We start from the raw sequence: 22,117 nt of genomic DNA on the forward strand, positions 1-22,117 counted from the left end.
TCCCACAGATGGCGCCAATTTGATCCTGTCTGAGTGCTGAGTCGATGAGCGCTGGGTACATGGCGCTCCCGGTGATGACGTATAGACCTTCGACTGCTATGAACCTCCGGTGAGAACCTGCAAGCACAAAACTGAGCCGGGAAGGGGTTCCCGGCAACGACACTCCGACGCTCAAGTCTACTCCGGCAGAAAGAGAGAATGACGAGAATGAGAATTGTAGCTACAGTGATGTAGAATGCATACATCCGTCGAAGCCTGGGAGTCCTTATATAGGACTCCTCGGGGGGTGCGTGCACGCATCCCAAAGTGTGCACACTCCTCAAAGCATACTTGGAATGATCTTGTCAGAAAAGCGTGTCTGCCGCCATGCCGCAATCGTCCGGGCATATCTCTGATGTGACAGTGGAAACTTCCATCGTACGATTCTCTGTCTGGTCCAACCGCCAACCACGCCGCCTGTCGGCGACGTACGTCTCGAGAAGGATATCCCCAGCTGCTCCCTTTGTCCCCTTCTGCGCCTTGTTCGTTTTGGGCCGAGCGGAATAGCCGCTTGGCACTATGAGGCTCGAGCCTGAAGGCATGCTGGACCGAGTGAGAATGCTTCCTTGGTTGAGCTATAGTTCGGCCGAGCAGATAGGTCGCTCGGCTAGGCAATTTCTCTGTACTTGGCAACTTATGAGCGTCGGAAGCTTGACCCCGTTGTCGAGCTGTCTTCGCACCAGTCCTGGCGTGATCCTGTCCGAATGGCCATGAGACTTCTCCTGGCCGGGTGGTCATGAGACATCTCCGATCGGCCCCCACCCGTAGGTTGACCTCCGATCTTAACATCCACGTGTCATTGACCTCTATCAATATGGACCCCCCATCCTCATCACCGGATCAGGATCGTATGATGCTACTAGAAGTAAGAAATTGATCAATCTGATTAAAGATCAGTTTTGTAATGAGATCGAAATGAAATTTCTAGAATCGTATAGTATCTATTAATCGGAAATTTACAAATGATATAGATGTAGCACAAGAACAAAGCATCTTCATCGACGTCTCGACAAACAACGACAGTGGAGGCCGAAGGGGACATGAGGATGCGACGTTGGTGGTTTTTAGAGTGGAAGAGGGGAAGGTATTTGTCGGCAGTTGGCAACAACGACATTACGGGTGAGGCCTTGAGGGTAACGACTACGGCGAGCGCTCAAACGAAGAGGGGGAAGACATCGTTGGTGACAAGCATCGACGGTGATTTGTATGCGACTATGCAGGTGAAGTTGAAGGAAGCAATGACGATGAGTATGGAGCGCGGGTAAGAGAGAACGCCTTGCTACGCAGGTGCAAAAAGAAGACAGGAGACGAAACAGTGAGTGAATTTAGATTTTTAATTGAATTAATTAATTTAAATAATTCTTAACTCGTATGAGATAGTTATTCGAATCATCCTATTAAAATATATATAAATTTATTTTAAAATTTAAAAATTATAAATAAATTTTATTTATTTATTATATATATAGTTTAAACATTTATTATTATCATTAATAATATTATTAATTTAATTTAATTTAATTTATTTTTAAAAAATTTAATATTGATTAGTCTTCATTAATCAGTTGATTATTCTATTAAATATTAAATTAAATTTAAAATATTTTTGATACGATCATTTAATCCCAACCAATCCAATTCTTACCCAAATCAATCCTACACCGAATCGCGATACTATAAACTAATTCAAACGCTACTCCGTTTTAGAATTTGAGCTGGATTTCCTGGCGTTGACCGGATGCCGCGCAACCGGCGTCCGGAACAGCGACAGGCTTGAAGTTAGTGGGCTTTCCCCCCTCGAGTTCTTGGACTGGAAGCCCGCTATTGCGATTGATCATTATCTTCTAACTATTTATAGAAATAATTGGATCCGTTTGTTTTTAGGGGATCCGACCCGCAAATCGATCTTCCTGGAGAACTACTAACCCTTCTTCTCACGGTGTGAGGAACATTTCACTATCCATCTAGCCGTCGCCTTCAGCACCGGCCTCCATGACCTCGCCAGTCCGCCGATCGGCGGCCCCCGTGCTGCTGGTTCTGCTCCTTGTCTTTTCCTCGTCGGTCTCCGCCTGGAAGAAGGAGGAATTCCGATCCTGCAAGCAGACCCCCTTCTGCAAGCGCGCCCGTACCCGCGCCCCTCACTCGCTTCCTCCTTTCTCCGTTTCCGACGTATCCCTGTCCGATGGCTCTGTGTCCGGCCGCCTTGTTCCCTCCCCTTCCATCCGCCAGGTCACTGACGAGGATCCCTCGGCCGACGCCGCCGTTGACGACACCGCCCAGCGGCCTCTCCTCTTCCGCCTCTCCGTTTACCACGGGGGCATCTTACGCCTGGAGATCGATGAGGATCCGTCCTCCGCGCCGACTCCCAAGCGCCGTTTCCGCCTTCCCGATGTTCTCCTTCCCGATCTCGAGGATCGCCGCCTCTGGCTCCCCCGCCTGTCGTCCCCCTCCGGTGTTGCCGCGACTTCCTTCTACCTTGCTGATGGATTCGAGGGCATTCTCCGCCACGACCCTTTCGAGATCGTCGTCCGCCGTACTGGTTCAGAGGGCGAGCCCGTCCTCTCCTTTAACTCCCACGGGTTGTTCGATTACGAGCAGCTGAGGGCAAAGAAAGAAGGTGAAGACTGGGAGGAAAACTTTCGCAGCCACACGGACTCGCGGCCTCACGGACCACAGTCAATAAGCTTCGATGTTTCATTCCACGGTGCCAATTTTGTGTACGGGATCCCCGAGCACGCTTCTCCGTCACTTTCTCTGCGCCCGACGAGAGGCTCCGGAGTAGATGAATCCGAACCTTACCGCCTCTTCAACCTCGATGTTTTCGAATACCTCCATGATTCCCCATTCGGCATCTACGGTTCCATTCCATTTATGCTCTCCCACGGCACCCGTTCGACCTCCGGATTCTTCTGGCTTAACGCTGCCGAGATGCAGATTGATGTCCTCGCGCCTGGGTGGGATGATTCTGCCGCGCCGAACGCTGGGAGGGTCGACACATTTTGGATGAGCGAGGCTGGAGTGGTGGATGCATTTTTCTTTGTTGGTCCAGGCCCAAAAGACGTGCTGAAACAGTATGCGTCTGTGACGGGGACTCCGGCCATGCCCCAGGAGTTTGCTGTGGCGTATCACCAGTGCAGGTGGAATTACAGGGATGAGGAGGATGTTGCAGCTGTGGATGCTGCTTTTGACGAGCATGATATACCTTATGATGTTTTGTGGCTCGACATAGAACATACTGATGGGAAGAGATACTTCACTTGGGATCGGACGCTGTTCCCACATCCTGAGGAGATGCAGAAGAAGTTGGCTGCCAAAGGGAGGCACATGGTGACAATCGTGGACCCTCACATTAAGCGGGATGATTCCTTTCATGTGCATAAAGAGGCAACTGAGAAGGGTTACTACGTCAAAGATGCATCAGGGAAGGATTTCGATGGATGGTGTTGGCCAGGGTCCTCATCGTATTCTGACATGTTGAACCCGGAGATAAGAGAATGGTGGGCTGACAAATTCTCTTACAAGAATTATGTTGGTTCGACTGCATCATTATATATATGGAATGACATGAATGAGCCTTCAGTCTTCAATGGTCCTGAGGTAATCATGATATGTTGTTCTTTTAGTTCTATGTTTATAACAACCACTTGATACAATTTTTTTTGTTTCATAATATCATGGTTACAGGTCAGAGATGATTAATAAATATTTATCATTTAGTAGGGGGTATAAACTATTAATTGGGCACAATTAATGGTTTTGCATTCGTCTTTTTTTTTTTTTTGCTTTCTGTGTCTATTTTTTCATTCCCATTCAGATTGACTATGAAATGCAATGTAAAGATCTAGGCCAACACTTGAAAGCTCCATTCAGATTGACTATGAATTATGTTGGTCATCAGTAGCTTTTTGTTGCATTTTTTTTGTTTCATAATATCTTGGTTACAGGTCAGAGATGATTAATAAATATTTATCATTTAGTAGGGTATAAACTATTAGTTGGGCACAATTAATGATTTTGCATTTGTATTTTCTTTGTCTATTTTTTTTTTTTAAATTTTTTGCTTTCTGTGTCTAGTTTTTCATTCTCGTTCAGATTGACTATGAAATGCAATGTAAAGATCTAGGCCAACACTTGAAAACTCCATTATCTTTACATCAAAGTGAAAGTGTAGGGATACATGATAGCTGAGGCCATTTTAGACAAAAAAAAGTTATTCTTTTTCCCCCCTTTGTTTTTGTGTCTTTCCAGAAATTTAAAGTCTTTTGTTGGCCATCAGTAGCTTTTCTCCTCAGGTTACAATTTCAGCTTAGTTGCTCAATCATCAGACTTTGATCCTTAGTTACAGATTTTTTTAGTAGTTAATTAAATTTTAGCCTTGAGTTCCATGACTCACAAGGTTTTGCAAATAAATTTTATGTTCTAATCATATCCATCTTTATTAGGTAACCATGCCCAGGGATGCCATACATCATGGGGAGGTAGAGCACCGAGAATTACACAATGCATATGGTTACTATTTCCATATGGCTACAGCTAATGGACTCGTAAAGAGAGGTAATGGAAAAGACAGGCCATTCGTGTTATCAAGAGCCTTTTTTGCTGGAAGTCAACGGTACGGGGCAATCTGGACTGGAGATAACTCAGCAGATTGGGATCATCTCAGAGTTTCAGTTCCAATGATCCTAAACCTTGGTCTTACTGGCATGTCATTTTCTGGTAAGTAATTTTGAACTCAATGTTTGATGCATGTTGTATTGTTTATACCAGTTTTCTTAAAATCAAGATAATGCCACAGGTGCTGATGTTGGAGGGTTTTTTGGCAACCCTGAAGTAGATTTGTTAGTACGATGGTACCAGCTTGGTGCTTACTATCCATTCTTCAGAGCTCATGCACATCATGACACCAAGCGACGAGAACCTTGGCTATTTGGGTATTCATCAGTTACTTTGTTGCATTGTCCAATCTTGATGCAATACCAAACACCTTTTTTAAGCTTATGTATGCTAACCATAATTAGGCATATTTTGTTCTATTTGGTTATAGATCGTTGCTAAAATGCCCCAGTTCATATTCTATTGCTCTTAAGCTCAGAAAATTTTCTAACTTTAACAGTGTGAAAATTTCTAGCAAGGCGAAGGCCTATGGTGATTTTTTGTTTCTCAGTTAATATATTCTTGTCTCTAGGAATCATTTATCTTAAGATACTTAATAATGACTATTTGGTAATTTTGGGCAATTTCTGGTGAGTTTATAGGTCCTTATATACCCAGTCTATCTAAGTTTGCTGCTTAGCCTGATGTACTCAAGATATCTGACATTTAAGCTTTGAAGTAAGTTGAATTGATTTGCTGCGAAATTTTCATCAAAAAAAGACAAACTTCTATGTAGTTCTATATCCAAAGAAAATAAGGACTGTTAAAGGGCTTCAAGGACTGGCCCAAAAGCATTCTAAGCGGGCATACTAGATTTTGCATAGAATTGTGTATATGTGCTTTCAGGAGGTTAATGCTTTGTAGTTTTGAAAATGGTCATTGGCTCTAACATCACTGAGAAACTTCTGGAAATTAGATCTGAATCAAAATAGAGATTGTGCTAATCTTGGTTGGTTCTTAGAGAAATTTATGAAAAGAAAAGAATCTGAATGTATTAGCTTTTCTTAATCATATGGTATGATTCTCACTATCTTAGCTGAATTCTTTCAGGAAATATGCACAACATCTAGATGGTCTCATGTCTAATTATTTGTCCTGACAGTAGCACCCTAACATTCTCTACATTACAACAATAAGAAGTCATGTTTGTTCCAATTACATGGGATCAACTTCATAAGGTTAAGATACATTTTATGTTGGTTGCCAACTTTTTTCCAACCTGGCTTGAGACTCCATTGATAGTTTTATTTCCATAAATTGTCGAGACAATTCTATTGTACAATGATATTTTGTTTTTAAAAATGTAGCTATTTCTCTCTATGAATTATTTGTTTAAATCTTGAAATCATATCTAGTAACCTGATTTGCCTAGTTTTCATCAAATTGTAGACTACAAAACTTAATCTGCTTCTAACCAGTTTCTGAATAAGGCAGTTTAGTAAATGAATGAGCTATATTTTTTGTAACGTAATTGATTTTACACGAAATGATACATGTAACCTTTTGTTCTGATTAATCCAGAGAGGAAAATACTGCTTTGATGAGAGAGGCAATACATATCCGGTACTCATTATTGCCATACTACTACACACTATTTAGAGAGGCTGCTACAAGTGGCATTCCAATCATGCGTCCTTTGTGGCTGGAATTTCCTGCTGATAAAGAAACATATGACAATAGTGAGGCTTTCATGGTTGGATCAAGCCTGTTAGTCCAGGGTGTTTATGAGAAGGTATACATGTTTCATGCTTATGTCTCCGCTATTTATACGAGTTGGCTAGGTAATCAATTCCTTTTTGTTGTTTTTTGTTACTGGACAGAATCAAAAGTCAGTATCAGTTTATTTGCCTTCTGGAGCATCTTGGTTTAATTTGAGAAATGGAGTCAAGTATGATGGAGGTGTCTTACTCAAACTGGATGCTTCAGAAGATAGTATACCCAGTTTCCAGAGAGCTGGTACTATTATTCCCAGAAAGGACAGGTTCAGGCGAAGTTCCACCCAGATGGTCAATGATCCTTACACATTGGTATATTATTATACAAATATGTCACCCTTTTCAACCTGCTAAATATGCCTTGTCTCGTTTATCTATTTAGTTAGAATCTGGTTTTCTGCTATAGTTATTTCTGAAACATTTTTGTATTAGATACTGTTAACCCCTAAATCTAGAAGCCGAGGACTAAACCTACTATACTACTATTAACCTAACTACAAGGATGCTCACGAAACATTTGATGGTTTTTCATGATCTATATGCAATATTTGCATCATTGTTAGCTCCAAGAGTTTAAATGGGGAAGATTGTAAAACGAGTTCCTAACTCTTGGGGCTTGGGCTATGTTCCAAAAAGTGGTAATGGATTGTAATCCATCATATGAAACTTACATCTATTGCAAATGTGTAATTGGCCAGACCATTACATACACATAGGACGTAATATCTTGTCATTGCCCTAAGATGGAAGTGCTAATGTGTTCCTTCAGGATGAGACATAGTAATCTTGCTATGATAATTTGTCACAAGTGAGCTGGTAGTGTTTCAGCTTTATACTAAAGGAACTTGGATTGGAAAAAAAAATCACTGTCTCATATTCTTATTCTTTTTAGATATATATAAATACATGTATGCTTTTATTCTATGTTGCTTATAGTTCCTTGTGCAAGCTGACCACTCATGGCTACATTCAAACTCAATCTTTGAGAGTTGTAAATACTTTGTGACACAACACTGAGATCAGGAATAGAAATACTCTGAAACTGGACCGCTCTTGCTTTAGTGGCAATGACATCTTTTGTCCTCATAACTTTACAAGAGAGGAGTGTGGCTAAGTGTTGCAAACCCACTGGTATTTTACATTGGATTACAAGGGACTAGAATGTGGTTAAGCTCAACCACGAGGAAAGAATGGTTTCTCCAAGAAGTCTTCCAATCATTTGCTCTTTGATTTCTTTAAACACTTGATCAACTCCATCACAGGAGAATAGAATATTTCATTTAGTTCTGAACTCTATAAGAGCTTATATCTGAAGTTCCAATGTTCACTTACTAGATGCCTCTAGTTGACCACTACAATGTCGATTTAAGACTATAATGGTTGTATCACCAGTCGATTGAAAACTACTCATCTCAAGCTGACTGAAATGCTTCCAGTCAATTGTTGCTATTTTGTTTTCCCAATGCTTTGCATCTTGTCGATTGACATGCCTAGGCACCTTACAACATGTCACAAGCATTTAAGGTTTAAGATGAGTCAGGTAACAAACATGACTTCCCTCCAAAGTCACATGTTTCAAGCATAGGTGGTCAACTCCTACAATCACGACATGGTTGCATATTATGCCTTGAAAACAAAAAATCAAGATTACAACACGCTTAATCGATACATAGTTTACTTTTCTTTGGTCTTCAAATCCAAGCTCCATATTACTTAAATTGTATTGTCAAACTATCAAAATAATGTGATCAAACCTACCTACGAGGAACCACTGTTCCAACAGAAGGCTGGCTAGATCGCAAGGGTCATTGGAGTCGGGAAAGACATATTGCTTGGGCACATGTTTCCATTTTTTCTTTATAAAATATTTTCTATATTCATACATGAAACCACATGATTTGTTTGTGGTTGCTAAATTTTCATGTTAAGACGCCTCAAGTATCTTTCCTTCTCTTCTGGTTGTTTGGCTATTTCTTCTCCGGTTTGGCAGATTTGAACCTCATGCTAATTGATTTTGAATTTTGTTTTATTTATTGCTAGTGTGGCATGTTCAGTCTAGAATACTCAGAGTTGTTTGTCCGGTAACTTATGAACCTGAATTGTGGTACCAGGTAATTGCTCTCAACGGTTCACTTGCTGCCGAGGGGGAGCTCTACATTGATGATGGCAAAAGCTATGACTTTGAGAAGGGAGCCTACATCCACCGTCGTTTCATTTTTGCCAATAATAAGCTAACATCAATAGACATCCGCCCTTCCACCGCAGGCGAGAAGAAATTCTCCTCGGATTGCACCATTGAGAGAATTATACTCCTTGGGCTACCATCTGGAGCCAAAAAAGCAGTGGTTGCACCAGGAAATCATGAGATGAACATCGAACTTGGTCCACTCACTCTTCGGAAAGGATCAAAGCCAATTGCGCTCACAATCAGGAAGCCCAACATTCGGGTTGCAGATGACTGGTCTGTTAGGATATTTTAGTTTTGCTGGTAATGAATTTTGGTTGATCAGCTAACTCTATTCTTAGATATACCGCTATAATTTTCGAAACTTTGCTCTCAATTTATGCATTTTGTGGTTCCACAAATCCTGGTTCATGTATACATCGTATTTGCAGAAAATTTGGATTTTACTTCCTGCTTCTGCAAAAGTTGCATTGCTTTTACTCGACGTCCCCACTTTCATCCTGCATTCTCATTTGGACTCGTTTTTATGTTTTCATCCTTTTCAACTTAATAAATTCATTCTATTTTATTCTCCATCGAAGTCTTAATTAATTTGATTTATTTAATCCCGGTCTTCCATCATATAACAGAATCTCATCAGCGCCGGGAGCTATAAAGTTAAAACTGTTGTTGAGAAAAATTCAAACCTGAAACATAGACAGAGAAATTCAACTATGAATTCATAATGTATGCAACTTACAAGCAATTCCTGTTTAAAAGAACTCAAAAGTCATTCTGCTTAAATACCAAGTCTGTCGGCGAAACACAAGTTGCCAATAGCAGTTTCAATTGTTCGTTCTACAAATGATCAGAAATCTACACTTTTGGGGGTGAAGAGATTGCTTGAGACAACTCCAACTGGTGGAAGCCTCCAAAATCAGCTACCTTCATGAATTGATGAAGGGCTCTACCAGTCATTCTAGTATGCAAGGATCCACATTTACTTGGGCATTTAGTGGCAATCCTAAATCTCTTCTAGTGGCATGTCGATGGCAAGTCATTCAAGAAGCTGTGACGACAATTGACACTTTTGGTGATAAATCTGTATCAGGACTTTGACTACAAAAGTCCAAAATGATTGTTCAAGTCACCTGCACCCCATTCTTTCCAAAGGATTCAAGCTACCAATAAATAGGGGAGATAATCAAAGCTAAGGCAATTAACATGCAACGACATTAGTTTTTAGAAATGTATACCTGAGTTTGGGCCATAAATCTGATATTCTTGCAAATATGTCATCAGTGTTCTGATCGACAAATTGTAGTTTTACTCGTCTCCAGATTAATTATTCTAACTGGTTTTCCGAGTTTCGATTTGTCTTCCATCCTTGAAATCTCCAAAGCCTTTGAACAAATGGGGAAGCACTTTTCATCCCAGGAGTCCAAAATAACTCCCGAACCTACACACACTTTGTTACAGTAGAAAGCTGCAAATTGCCCAGCAGCCAAACCCTGATCATCTTCCGATAGATGCACAACCAAACTTTCCTCGTCACTTATCCCTGATCCACTTGTAATGCTGCACTCATAGAAACCAGGACCATGCCGGACCTAATAGTAATTTTTTTTTTCAGTATTTTTACACTCGAAAAAAAACTCTTGAAGTTTGAACTTTGAACCGAGCATAAATTACTTTGATGGATATTTCATAATAGCAACGTGTCGCCAGAATACTGCTGTCTTCATCACTAAGATTTTCTAATCAAATCATATGAAATCACATGTGGAATACCAACCAATTCATCAACCTTGATATTTGACATTATAAATTCTAATACAATGTACAAAAATACATATTGTATCTCAGTAAAACAATCAAGCAAGTTTAAAAAGTACATTATACAGTTGAGAAACATGAGTTAGAATTTACCTTGCATTGTAGTTGCTCAACGTTAATAGGAGAGGAACCACTAAACCAATTCAATGATCCAACACGGAATATCCGTCGCCTTTTATCTAATGAAAAGTAGTTTCTTGATACAAAAAGGACATTGTTCTGCACATCTTTTTCAACAACATACCTACAATGATTGATTCAAGCAATATGAAACTGAGCTAAACGTTAGCCAAAAGTTATAGCCAAATCCTGTGATGCAGTGAATATCAGATAATAAAATAGAAGCATTTCTATCACCATTGTAATGCTGAAGCAATGATATGAGGCAACAGAGAAAAGTATGTGCTGAAGCAAAACAGCATACCAGGGTCCTCCAGGAAGCCGCAGGCCTTGCCGTTGACCAATGGTGTAGAACCAAAACCCACGGTGTTTTCCTAGGTAATCTCCGGTTTCAGCTTCAAGCATTATACCTTCCATTTCCCCTATATGCTTTGCAACAAACTCACTGAACTTAACCTACTTGAAATGGTTTAGAAAACATGGATAAGGGCACTTGTCAAAACCTAAGATACATAACATTATTGGGACTCAAGGCGAACTTAATCCTTGTATTTTGTTCATCAGTGTATCTTATTTACCTTTCCAAGAAAGCATATCCCTTGGGAGTCCTTTCTGTCTTTGTTTGGCAGATCCATTAGGGAAGCTATACTACGCACTTCTTCCTATTTAGAATAACCAAATATAATATCAACCAAACGCTGGAAAAAGTAAACTTGTTGAGGTAGATGGATCACATATATATTCCCAATGGAGGTAAAAAATTAACTTTCAATATCATTATTTAAGATATCAAGTGGTCCTTATCAATTAGAGTCATATTACCTTTGTGATACATCCAAGTGGAAAAAGAAGTTTTTTGAGCTGAGATTGGGATAGATGAGAAAGAAAATAGGTTTGATCCTTGACCTACAAGATTGATTAGCTTTATACATCAGCTTAATAATGTTTGAGGTGAATAAATAAATCTACTTAATCAGCTTAATAATTGTGTCAAACACAATGAAAACATTTCACCATTTAAATCTCCCTTCCATTCCCACAAAGAAAATTAATTGTCAGAAAGATCAGCTAGACAGGCAATATAGTATATAGACAAAGATTATCATATTGATTCTGATAAGAAAAATCAATTATCGGAAATTACTAATGGCCAAAGGCATCACCATTTATCAATATGGTCATAGAACTAGTATTAGTATATCATTTATAGTTTTCTTAATCTTATATTCTTATATGTCCTTAACTCCTTATATTGACTGTGACAAATATGCTATTATTTTGTGTTTTATTGTTGCATGCTTATTTGGCATGAATGCTTAGTTGACATAAGATTATGAAATTTATCATAGAAAATTAATATCTAATTGAGTTATTACAGTGTTTACTTCTGAATTAAGAGAACATAGGGAAATTAAGTAGCATGGTGCTACTATATACTGGGTCTACTACAACAATGTTCTGAGAACAAGGAATTTCAATTTCTTAAATTCTCAATTTAGTAAGAACATTTTAGAAAATCTCTTGAATGATATCAGTCGGTTAGATTTCTCCTACCTACTTTCTTTTCTACACTGCTAACTTCACGCATTTAACTAAGTAATTTTGATGCAAGGATAAAATTATATATAGGTGCTATGTGGTCACCACATTGCATATAACGTATATGTGGGAGAATATACAATCCATATCAAAAATTTGATAAAACATTTATATTGACAACAATGAAGTATAAATGACAGTATATTATCAACTTATCAAATCCATAATTCCAAATAAAAATATATCAACACCATACTGTGCAGAACCCACAATAGATAATCTCTACTATCCAATAAGGTGACCAGATCATATGAGGAACATGCATACAATTAAACACTTGCAAAACTTTTGTTTCACAATCACTAGAACTAATTGTCTGTAGGAGAAAAACTAATGGGGATTGAAATTTTAGGCAATAAATATAAGGATAACAAGCTTGATAAACAAATATGCAACTTGCAAAAAGTATAGCTGTTGAAATTTTAGATTAAACTTCAAGGTGTCTTTTTAACAAATTGCCAACTATGAAGCTACAAAAAAGCGTTTGTTGATTGGACTTTCACCTAGGAAACATGATTCATGTTTTTGTATATGATAAAACTTTGTCAATCCTCATTAAGAATACAAAATAAAGATTTCTCAACAATCTAAGGGTAATTGTCGTGTTTATAATGATACAGAGCTTAACTCAACTTGCTGAAAGAACTTAAAACCTAACAACTACATCAATAAGATTAGTGCCTTGTACAAGAACTGAGCAGGAGTTACAAAATGGTACCATGTCTTTTGACAATTTCAGAATGGAAAGACCATCTTTTGAAGAAGAGTGGATAACATGAGCATAGTGTCCTGAAGCAACATAATCAAACCCCCTACTACCAATGGCTTCCAAGAAAGCACCTAGGACAAATAAACTTTGGCATTACTCAAACTCTAAAAAATAGCTCATAAAATACTAATAAGGTAATTGACTAAAAAGGTGTTAGTTGTGTACCAAATTTTACCCTTGTATTACAAAGAACATCAGGATTAGGAGTTCGACCACTACGATACTCGTTGATAATGTGAGATACCTAAGACAGTAAGCATTCAACTTCATGAGTACTAGAGGTGAATTTTTGGATATTAGTCAATGTAATCATGTTGTTGGTTCTACAACTATTATAGGAATCACCAAAATTCATGGTCTTTATATCTTAATTATCTTGATTGCTCAAATTCAACATTGTTCTCATTTAAAGTTTCAGCATATACTTTAGAGATTCAGCAACTAGTTACCAGAGAGCAGCGCAGACTTACCACATTCTTCCAATACTCATCTGTTAAATGGACCACCTCAAATTGCACATCAACCTGTATCAATAAAATAGCTCACATGATTGGTGACCTTTTGCAACATCATCAAACTATGTTTTAGTGCACAAAGTTAAGAGGCATTGCACCTTTTCTTTTAAACATAAAATCAAGATGAAGGAAAAACAAACTTTAGTTCATATTTACTTAAAAGATTATTCTGAAAGAGGTGACTAAAAAAAAGTTTGATTACTTCTATTTCATAGATCATAGCAAAACCATTATTCAAATTTCTTAATTGATTGTTAAACAGGAAATTTTCTTTCAATATCGGTGATCCAGATAACTGCTATAAACTTGACCTTAAACATATGGGGAGAAAAGAAAAGAAGCAACTCACCTGGTCACAAACGATGGTAGCATATTTTAAATCCTCATCCCACGGGCATTCAGACCAAAAGTTTTCAAAATCTTCCTATAGGAAAACATGTATCAATAAAACTACTGTGTTGTCCGATAGACAAGAATATGTATTTCATGAAAATAGTAACACACATACACACGCACAAAAAAACATTGACACAGAATTTTTGATCCTGAGGATACAACATCAGCAAGGTGTAACACTCATATAAGGAAAATTCAATCGCCATAGTCAATTATAAATACAAACTAGAATTAAGATCAATGCTTGATTAGAAGAACGTTATTATGGGTTTCCGTAGAAAATAACACAAGGAATAGCCTTTCAAGTCCTCCCTCCCCCAATGTGTTTTACAAGAGAACGAAAGGCTATTAGTTTACTTCTCTGAATGATGATCGGCAGTTAAGAACATGCGAATGAAAACCCTTACGATTCTTTAGTTGTCCAAAGTTCTTCAAATTCCCTCCAATTTGCAATTACTAGTGGGTATTGTAAGAAACAACATAAATAGCTACAAGATGTAAACTTTAATAAATTAAACACAGCCCGGGATGTGAAAGAGCGCGATCCATCAAAATGCAAGGCGAGTAGAGAAGAAATGTTGAAATGGAAAAAGTACCTGAAACCAAATCTTAAGATAGAAAGCAGTAATATCGTGTCCGGCGGCGTGGAGGAGACGTAGGGCGACGCTGCTATCGACGCCTCCGCTGAGGAGGACGGCGACCTTGAGGCGCTTCCCCGGCATCGAGCATCCAAGATAAGGCTCCAGATCAGCGTATGCATGGGATACGCTCGAAGGTCGTGGAGGATCCCAAGAGGTTGGCAACGGGGCAACTGTGTCGACCGGAGGAGGAGGAGGAGAAGAAGAAAGAGACAGCGAGGAACCGAGGCGTAAACATGGGAGGGATCGAGGGCTTAAAGGAGGGAGGGAGATCAAGCGAGGCCGCGGGAAAACAATAGGTCTGGCGAGCAGCCGAGGGAGGGTCGCCGCCGCTCTGCGCATCGCCGTCGGAACTCCGTTTGGGAGGAGGAGAGCAGGAAGGATCGAGAGAGCGGATCAGTTCCGCCGAAACGATGTCAAGGTAAAATTTTATTTCCACCCTCCGAATTTTCTGAAATTCCTTATTTTTTTAAATATCCATAAATTTTAAAGAATACTTTATAGCTCTTCATGTTTTGAAAATACAACATGAGGCCCTATTTCTATTTTAAACTATAATTCGTGTCATCAGGGTTTCCACTTTTGTTCACCTGCGCAAATCCAATAGCCAATGGAACAGATCGATCCATCGGCCAGAGCCGTGGTGCCCGCCGCAGCCCTCGCAGCCGTTGAGGAGATTGACCGCGGAGACTCCATATACAGGGTAGCGTCGCTAAGTCAGTTCAGGCGACCGTGCTTAGCACGCAGTGAGGGGACGAGGGCAAAGGAAACTCGTTGATATCGTTGCCCGGTGCCAGGTAAAGTTTCTGTCCTATTTTTTTTTATCAGACAATTGGTGGGTTAGGCGGACTCTTAGAACACCGCATTCAGCATCTGTAACTGGTGCAAAAAGGGGATTATAGAACTGCGCAAGTGTAAAGAAGCTAGTTCATGGTGATAAAAACTTGGAAGTATAGGAACGCATTCAAGAAAAAAGTCGGAATTCGTAAAGTAATGATAGTAGGAGAACAAACATAATCAATGAAAAAAAGATGAGAGGAGAGACTAAGAAGTACATGATAGAAGATCCAAATTTCATATGATGGGAAGTTGTAAAATATAGTAGTTATTCTGGTGGATAAGGACTTTGAGGATAATGTTATAGAAATGGATAGTTAGTTGTAAAATGTAGTAGTTATTGTGGTTGATAAGGATTTTAAGGATAATGTTACAAAAATGAAGAGAATTTTGAGATGTAATTATGCCTTGTAAACTGTAGTTAGGAAGGGAGATATCTGATAATTATAAGTGATTATGTTCTTTATGTCACCCCCCTAGTGACCCGTACCCATAACTTATAATACTTAAATCACACTACATTAGATTCGGTGCAATAGCGACAAGGTTAAATCCCTCCCAATAGTGACACTATACAGATTCAAAATCTTGACCTTTGGCTGAAATTTTTCCCGATATAGCTAGGTTACCATTAGACCAAATTTTAAGTATAGTGAAGTCAAAGCATATGATAATTTCTGTAGCATTTTAAGAATGAAGAATGCTAAGAACTTTAACATAGGATTAGAGTTGAACTTAACCAATGAGTTTTACTCAAATGGCACACATATGCAATTGACTAATCATTTATACATAGACCCTCAATAACCTCAAAACTGAAATGGAAAACTGGCCTGAATAGAAAAGTCAACCTGAAAATCAGAAGTTATATGTACTATACATAAAGTTATATATATTATCATAATATATACTATAATATTATATATAATGTTATATAAAATATTAGATAATATAATGCATCCAATATATGTTGAAAAGTCTAAAATTCAACCAAAATGAAATTATTTTTAAGGATTCGATTTTTTTTCTTCTTATATCCAGGTCTGAGTTTGCTTTCTTCCATACCCATAAGCAATTCCTCAACAGCAATTGTATAGGAACATTCAGATAAGGTAGACAGAAATTGAATATATTGGAAAATGGCAAAATCGAACCAAACTGAAATGAGTTTTTTTTTGTTTGATTTGTCGCCTTATATTCAGTTTTGAGTTCACATTTGTTCCATATCCCTAATCCATTCAGTCAAGAAGAGTTTTTGAACAAACATTCAGATATGCCAACAAAAGAGTTGACTACTTTTTTACGCTATGTGACCTGACATAGAGCTAAAATATGGGTTTAAGATGTTGTGTAACTTTCTTCTGGCCTTAAACAAGTTTGCTCCTTGATTATCCACACAAACAATTTTTGTGTGTTAGATGGGTTGGCTCATATATATTTCAATCTTTTAAAACACATAAACAATTTATCTGTTACAACCCTTGCATACTTCTTCCTCTCTTTTCACAGTGCCTCTCATCTCCATCCATATATTTTCCTCCGTTGCAATGGGATATAGTTAATGTTTTAGGTGATAGAACATTGACCAAAATTTTCTCTTTGGATTGAAAATTTAAGCTGGTAGCAGAATGTCAATATTTCTTAAGTTAAATAATTTCTCCCCCTTAGTTACCCCATCTGTTTTGTACGTGTGCTACACACTCCTGAAATGGTTCTCTGCATGTTGTATTGTTGTGGTATTGTTCACTACTAAATCCTCCAAGTCCTTGGTCATCACACCAACTTGAAACGGTACCCAAACTATACAACTAGATGTTTTTCTTGTTTAACTTGAAATGAATTAATTTTTGAATTATATTTGATTATCAAATAGTCAAACTTAATTGGGAAGGTAGGATGGGCTGTGAATGGTGAAAGTTCACACAAATAATCAAATTGTTCTTCAATGTTATGTAGGTGAAAGCTTACACGACTCAGGTTGGCTCTGGCCCATTTCCAACTGAAGTTTTGGGCAAAGATGGTGACCTTTTTAGGGTTTTTGGGATGGAGGAGTTTGGAACAACAACTGGTTGTCTTCACTGCTACGGCTGGCTTGATATAGTTGCGTTAGTATTCCTGCCAGATAAATGATTTTTTGTCTCTCAATCTCACCAAGCTTGATGTGCTATCTGAACTTCCAGACATCAAGCTTGGTATTTCCTATCTGCAAATGGATGGTGAAAAACTTAAATCATTCCCTGCTGATTTTCGTCTTCTTGAGCAAGCGCAGGCATGTTTTTTCAGATCATTACAGTCAACTTCTAAGTCATTTGAAATAACTCCCAGTCTTTTTGAAGTGTCTAATTTATGACTGGAAATACAATTATTCTTTCTAGTTCCGACCTTCTCAGTCCTTGATATATTTGCATTAATACAGGTTGATTATGAAGTGCTGCCTGGTTGGAAAAGTGGCATTCATCTACCTGAAACTATGAAGGCCTTCCCTTAGTTGCTCATAAGTATGTCGAGAGGATAGAAGAGCTTGTTAGCATTCCCATTAATTACGTTGCTGTTGGACCAAGATGCGATGCCATTAGTTGCAAATGACTTAGATCTGGCTAACACTTGCATCTTCTGCTCCTAAAGGATATGATAGCATCCTCATCGATGAATGTTTTTTGCCTTATGAGTATGCTGGAGATACTATTTGGATTCTAAATCCAAAAACGACATCAGGTAATGTAATCCATAATTTGTGTGGCCATGTGTTTTTAATTTAAGCGACAGCTATTTGCTTTAATCTGGTGCATGTAGGATGTGCCTGTGTAAGGCTCATCTCATAAAAATGGCAGTAGGAACTGGAAAATTCATTATATAGCATGATTGATGAGATCGTAGTAACTCAAAACTTAATTGCCTTACCGGCAAATCGGCAATATCCAATCTATCTGGATAGTCTGCTTTTTGTCTTCTCTAGTGTTCTGTTTGTCTCACCCTATGGGTTTATACTATCAACCTACATATTCTTGCTAATTCATCTCTCGGAACTTGAAATTGGATTCAAAGAAAATGATGGGTTGACATTTGAGCGAATAATCTAACTTTTGTTGCTCGTATGCATTGAATTTTGGCAGGGTTTGGCACATTGCTTCTTCCATGAGCATTGAGCATCTCATTGAGGTAACACTAATGCTCATCTAGTGATAATGAAATGTTGTTCGAGTAGAGGAGATTTGAATAAGTTCCTCCATTATGATGGTTAGGTAAATTCATACTTCAACTCCAATATGAGCCAAACTTGAATTTTTATATTGGTAAACTATGGACTAAGACTTGGTTTTTTTTAGTTAGCACCAGGTATTCAGTCCTCGGACCGACTAATCTTGGGGATGATCGGCCCGGTTCTATAAAAATTTTCCACCGACTATCAGGCTCTACAGACCAACATTTCAAATTTATCATCTTATCGGAGGGAAATGCTCTATAGTGTATCGTAATTTGGAATCGAACTATGGATACTTGGACTAAGACTCAGGTTGATCATTGAGATTACGGACTCAGGTTGATCATTGAGATTACGGTGATATCTAAATTTGTGAATAATTAACAATGTAAACTACATTGCTCGACATTCATTTTTGTTTTTTATATTTTTCTTCATATTTTAGTCAGTTATAACTTTCTTAATCTCCATGCCTTTGACTATCTTTCTTATACTAGAAGTTCATCATTATGCCCACTTTCAGTATATTAATCTCTTAAAAAAAAATTCTATCGTGAATAATTAAAGGTTTCCACGACTAATTGTCTCCTAACTGTAGAATTTTAAACTCTCTGCAGGTTACTGATTAGGAGAAAGAACATCATGATGTCTTCCAAAACCCTAATTACCTCACATGTACACAACCATTTCAAGGTAAAACTTGACATCCATTTCATTTCTTCAATTTTCTTTTCCTTTATTTTTTTCTTGACATGAACGAGATATCACATTCCTTTGAAGCCAAGGCAATGATAATTCTTGAATTAATCCTGAAATAAATAAATCATTCTTAATTGTTTTACAAGCATTGAACTTCACTCGATTACACCCACCATGATCTCATCTCCCACGTTCAGTTGCCTTCACTTGGAAGCCAAGCCATTGCCAGCTCTACTGCATGGCAATGGACAAGCCACTGCACTCTCTTATTCCCTCAGCCTCAACTCACAGTCCTCCCATTCCACTGAGCTCCTTCGACCATGTCGTCGCCCTTCATCTTCCTCCTCGTCGTCCTCCTCCACTCGCCGGCGATCCCCGCGTCCGCCTCCCGCTGCACTGCCACCGTCTTCGGGAGAACCTTCGCCAAGTGCGTTGGTCTGCCCACCCAAGGCGCCACCTTGGCCTGGACCTACCACGCCCGCAATGCCACCCTCGACCTCGCCTTTTCTGGCTCCTTCATCTCCCCCTCCGGCTGGGTTGCCTGGGGGCTCAACCCGGACTCCCCTTCCATGACCGGGGCTCGCGTCGTCGCTGCCTTCTCCGATCCTTCCTCTGGTGGACTCATTCTCCTCCCTTTCTTCCTCGACCCCTCCGTGAAGCTCCAGCAGTCCCCCCTGCTCTCCCGTCCCTTCGGCCCTCACCTCCTCTCCTCCTCCGCCGCCCTTCGGCACGCAGCCGCCGTCAGTGCCGGCGCCGGTGTACATATCTTCGCTACTCTCAAACTGTCCCCCAACCACACCCGCCTTCACCACGTCTGGAACAGGGGACTCTACGTGCAAGGCTACTCCCCTACTATACACCCCACATCCCCAGCCGACCTCGCCTCCCGCGCCACCATCGACATCGTCTCCACTGCCACTGAGGCCGCGGGGCCCTCGCCTTCGTCGGAGGTGGCGCTCCGCTCCACCCACGCCGCCCTCAACGCCGCCTCGTGGGGGATCCTCCTCCCGGCAGGGGTCGCGGTGGCGCGGTACCTCCGGCAGCCGCTGGGGCCGTCGTGGTTCTTCCTGCACGCAGCGGTGCAAATTGCTGGGTACCTGATGGGGGCGGCGGGGTTCGCGATAGGCATCGTGATGGGGGCGCGGTCGGAGGGGGTGGAGTACGGGCTGCACCGGGGACTGGGGGTGGCGGCGGTGGTCGGCGGGGGGCTGCAGTCGGCCGCGCTGCTGCTCCGGCCGAAGACCACCAACAAGTACCGCAAGTACTGGAAGTCGTACCACCACCTGGTGGGGTACGGGAGCATGGTGGTGGGGGTGGTCAACGTCTTCCAGGGGTTCGACGTCATGGGGCTGGGGAGGTCGTACTGGAAGCTGGCCTACTGCTTGGGGCTGTCCACGGTGGTGGGCGTCTGCGTCGCGTTGGAGGTGAACTCGTGGGTGGTCTTCTGCCGGAGGGCGGCGTCTGAGGACGACGACGACGACGAGGGGCGACGCAGGCTGGAGACCAAGCGGGCAGGCAAAGAAAACACCTGAGGCATAATTAAATTAATGGAATTTGATTACGACTTCTAATATATTTGATCTTTTAATTTGTTAATGCCATGTTTCGAGATCTTTGTAGCCGTGAAGGAGAATGTGAGCTCTTGATAGTGTTCTAAATTATTTACATTTTGATCGCAATTATATATATATATATATATATATATATATATATATAGAGGCATTAGTATGCAAAACATTGATCGATCTACTAAAGCTTGGTCGATGTTACTTGGTTGGTTTATAAATTACAAAGGTGATGCTTTTAAGTTGTCGACACTCCACCTAAGTTGGCCTTCTGTGTAGCAAATTTAGTAAATTGTGTTGCTTTCTATGTTCTTTTACAAGTAAACAATCTTACTACATTTTAACCCTTCAATCGCTAATTTCAACTCATCTTCCAACCTTGAAAATTCAAATATGATAAACAAATCTTTTCTAGTATATGCATATATTACACAAGTTCAATCAAATGTTGAAGCTTTAAAAGATTTTTTTATTTTCCTTTGAGATGATAAAAATAATAAAATCCTTACAAAGTCTTTACATTCTTCTCTTGACCATAGGGTTGTAAACGAGTCGAGTTTTGGGATGTTTAAGCTTATTTAATAAGACAATTGAGCTGTGCTTAAAATGAACTAAATTTTTGAAATGATTGTTCAAGTTTGGATTGGTTTATTTTTTATGAACTTGAACTTGTTTGAAGCTTGACTTGAGCTCGTTCATTTAGATGTTATCAAGTTTTCAATTCAAACTTGGTTTGAGCTTAGTTTAAGGTTGGTTTATTTAAATGTTATCGAACTCTCAATTCAAGCTTGTTTGATTGTTTGAAACTTTTAGTTGTTTGATTAATTATTGAGCTTGAAAATTTAAATTTATTTATTTTATTTTATTATTTATTTAGTGATGTGATGATAAAGGGGCCCACCAAGTGCGGGTCAAATGTAGACAACAATCGACGTGAAAATCAAAGTCCAAGCGGTCAACATAGTCAATGGTGGTCAACGGTCCCACCCAAGTTGGTCGAGCGAAAATCGACTCTAGCTGCTGATCGAGCCTGAAGTGTCCGATCTGCGAAGCAGCTTGTCTGAGCGGATCGCCCGTCTGGCCAGGAGTACTACGACAAGAACATCAGACGCTCATTACAGAGCGGAGGAATGCTAAGGCAATTGGAGTGTTGGTCCGGTCGAGCGAAAACAATCAACCGAGTTGAGGGATTACGGAGAAGAACAGCTGAGGTCGACAGGGCGGGGATCCCTGGCCGAGCGGCTCCCTCGCTCGGCCAAACACTGGGACCCCTCTCATATCTCTTAATATCTGTTTGGGAGATAATGCCACTGACAACATGACATAGTCAGCAGGTGGATCGTACGACGGAAGTTTCTACTGTCTTGTCA

The 22,117-nt window shown here is 39.9% G+C and overlaps 3 protein-coding genes across 5 annotated transcripts; 2 read left to right on the forward strand and 1 right to left on the reverse strand.

Moving 5' to 3' along the window:
• The first annotated feature begins 1,975 nt into the window (after positions 1-1,975).
• On the forward strand, positions 1,976-9,071 carry LOC121975914 (probable glucan 1,3-alpha-glucosidase). Its single transcript, XM_042527847.1, has 6 exons — positions 1,976-3,636; positions 4,482-4,755; positions 4,835-4,970; positions 6,214-6,424; positions 6,513-6,719; positions 8,519-9,071. The coding sequence occupies exons 1-6, from the start codon at positions 2,032-2,034 to the stop codon at positions 8,885-8,887; spliced, it is 2,802 nt and encodes a 933-aa protein (XP_042383781.1). The 5' UTR covers positions 1,976-2,031; the 3' UTR covers positions 8,888-9,071.
• A 211-nt stretch (positions 9,072-9,282) lies between these two features.
• LOC121975915 (tRNA-specific 2-thiouridylase MnmA-like) lies at positions 9,283-14,868 on the reverse strand. Of its 3 annotated transcripts, none has more exons than XM_042527850.1 (11): positions 14,403-14,868; positions 13,760-13,834; positions 13,366-13,419; positions 13,061-13,139; positions 12,845-12,966; positions 11,350-11,433; positions 11,106-11,189; positions 10,832-10,983; positions 10,501-10,651; positions 9,828-10,181; positions 9,283-9,722 (listed from the first exon to the last, which is right to left on the reverse strand). In XM_042527850.1, the coding sequence occupies exons 1-10, from the start codon at positions 14,784-14,786 to the stop codon at positions 9,870-9,872; spliced, it is 1,497 nt and encodes a 498-aa protein (XP_042383784.1). In that variant the 5' UTR covers positions 14,787-14,868; the 3' UTR covers positions 9,283-9,722; positions 9,828-9,869. The 3 variants fall into 3 exon arrangements, with proteins under 3 accessions (XP_042383784.1, XP_042383783.1, XP_042383782.1); XM_042527849.1 differs by having other exon boundaries at positions 9,283-9,734; XM_042527848.1 differs by having other exon boundaries at positions 9,283-9,752.
• Positions 14,869-17,700: 2,832 nt separating this feature from the next.
• LOC121975917 (cytochrome b561 and DOMON domain-containing protein At2g04850-like) lies at positions 17,701-20,861 on the forward strand. Its single transcript, XM_042527851.1, has 4 exons — positions 17,701-17,996; positions 18,395-18,523; positions 18,608-18,821; positions 19,101-20,861. The coding sequence occupies exon 4, from the start codon at positions 19,503-19,505 to the stop codon at positions 20,712-20,714; it is 1,212 nt and encodes a 403-aa protein (XP_042383785.1). The 5' UTR covers positions 17,701-17,996; positions 18,395-18,523; positions 18,608-18,821; positions 19,101-19,502; the 3' UTR covers positions 20,715-20,861.
• Positions 20,862-22,117: the final 1,256 nt, after the last annotated feature.

This window comes from Zingiber officinale, chromosome 4B, assembly GCF_018446385.1.
Source record: "Zingiber officinale cultivar Zhangliang chromosome 4B, Zo_v1.1, whole genome shotgun sequence".
Lineage (NCBI taxonomy): Eukaryota > Viridiplantae > Streptophyta > Magnoliopsida > Zingiberales > Zingiberaceae > Zingiber > Zingiber officinale.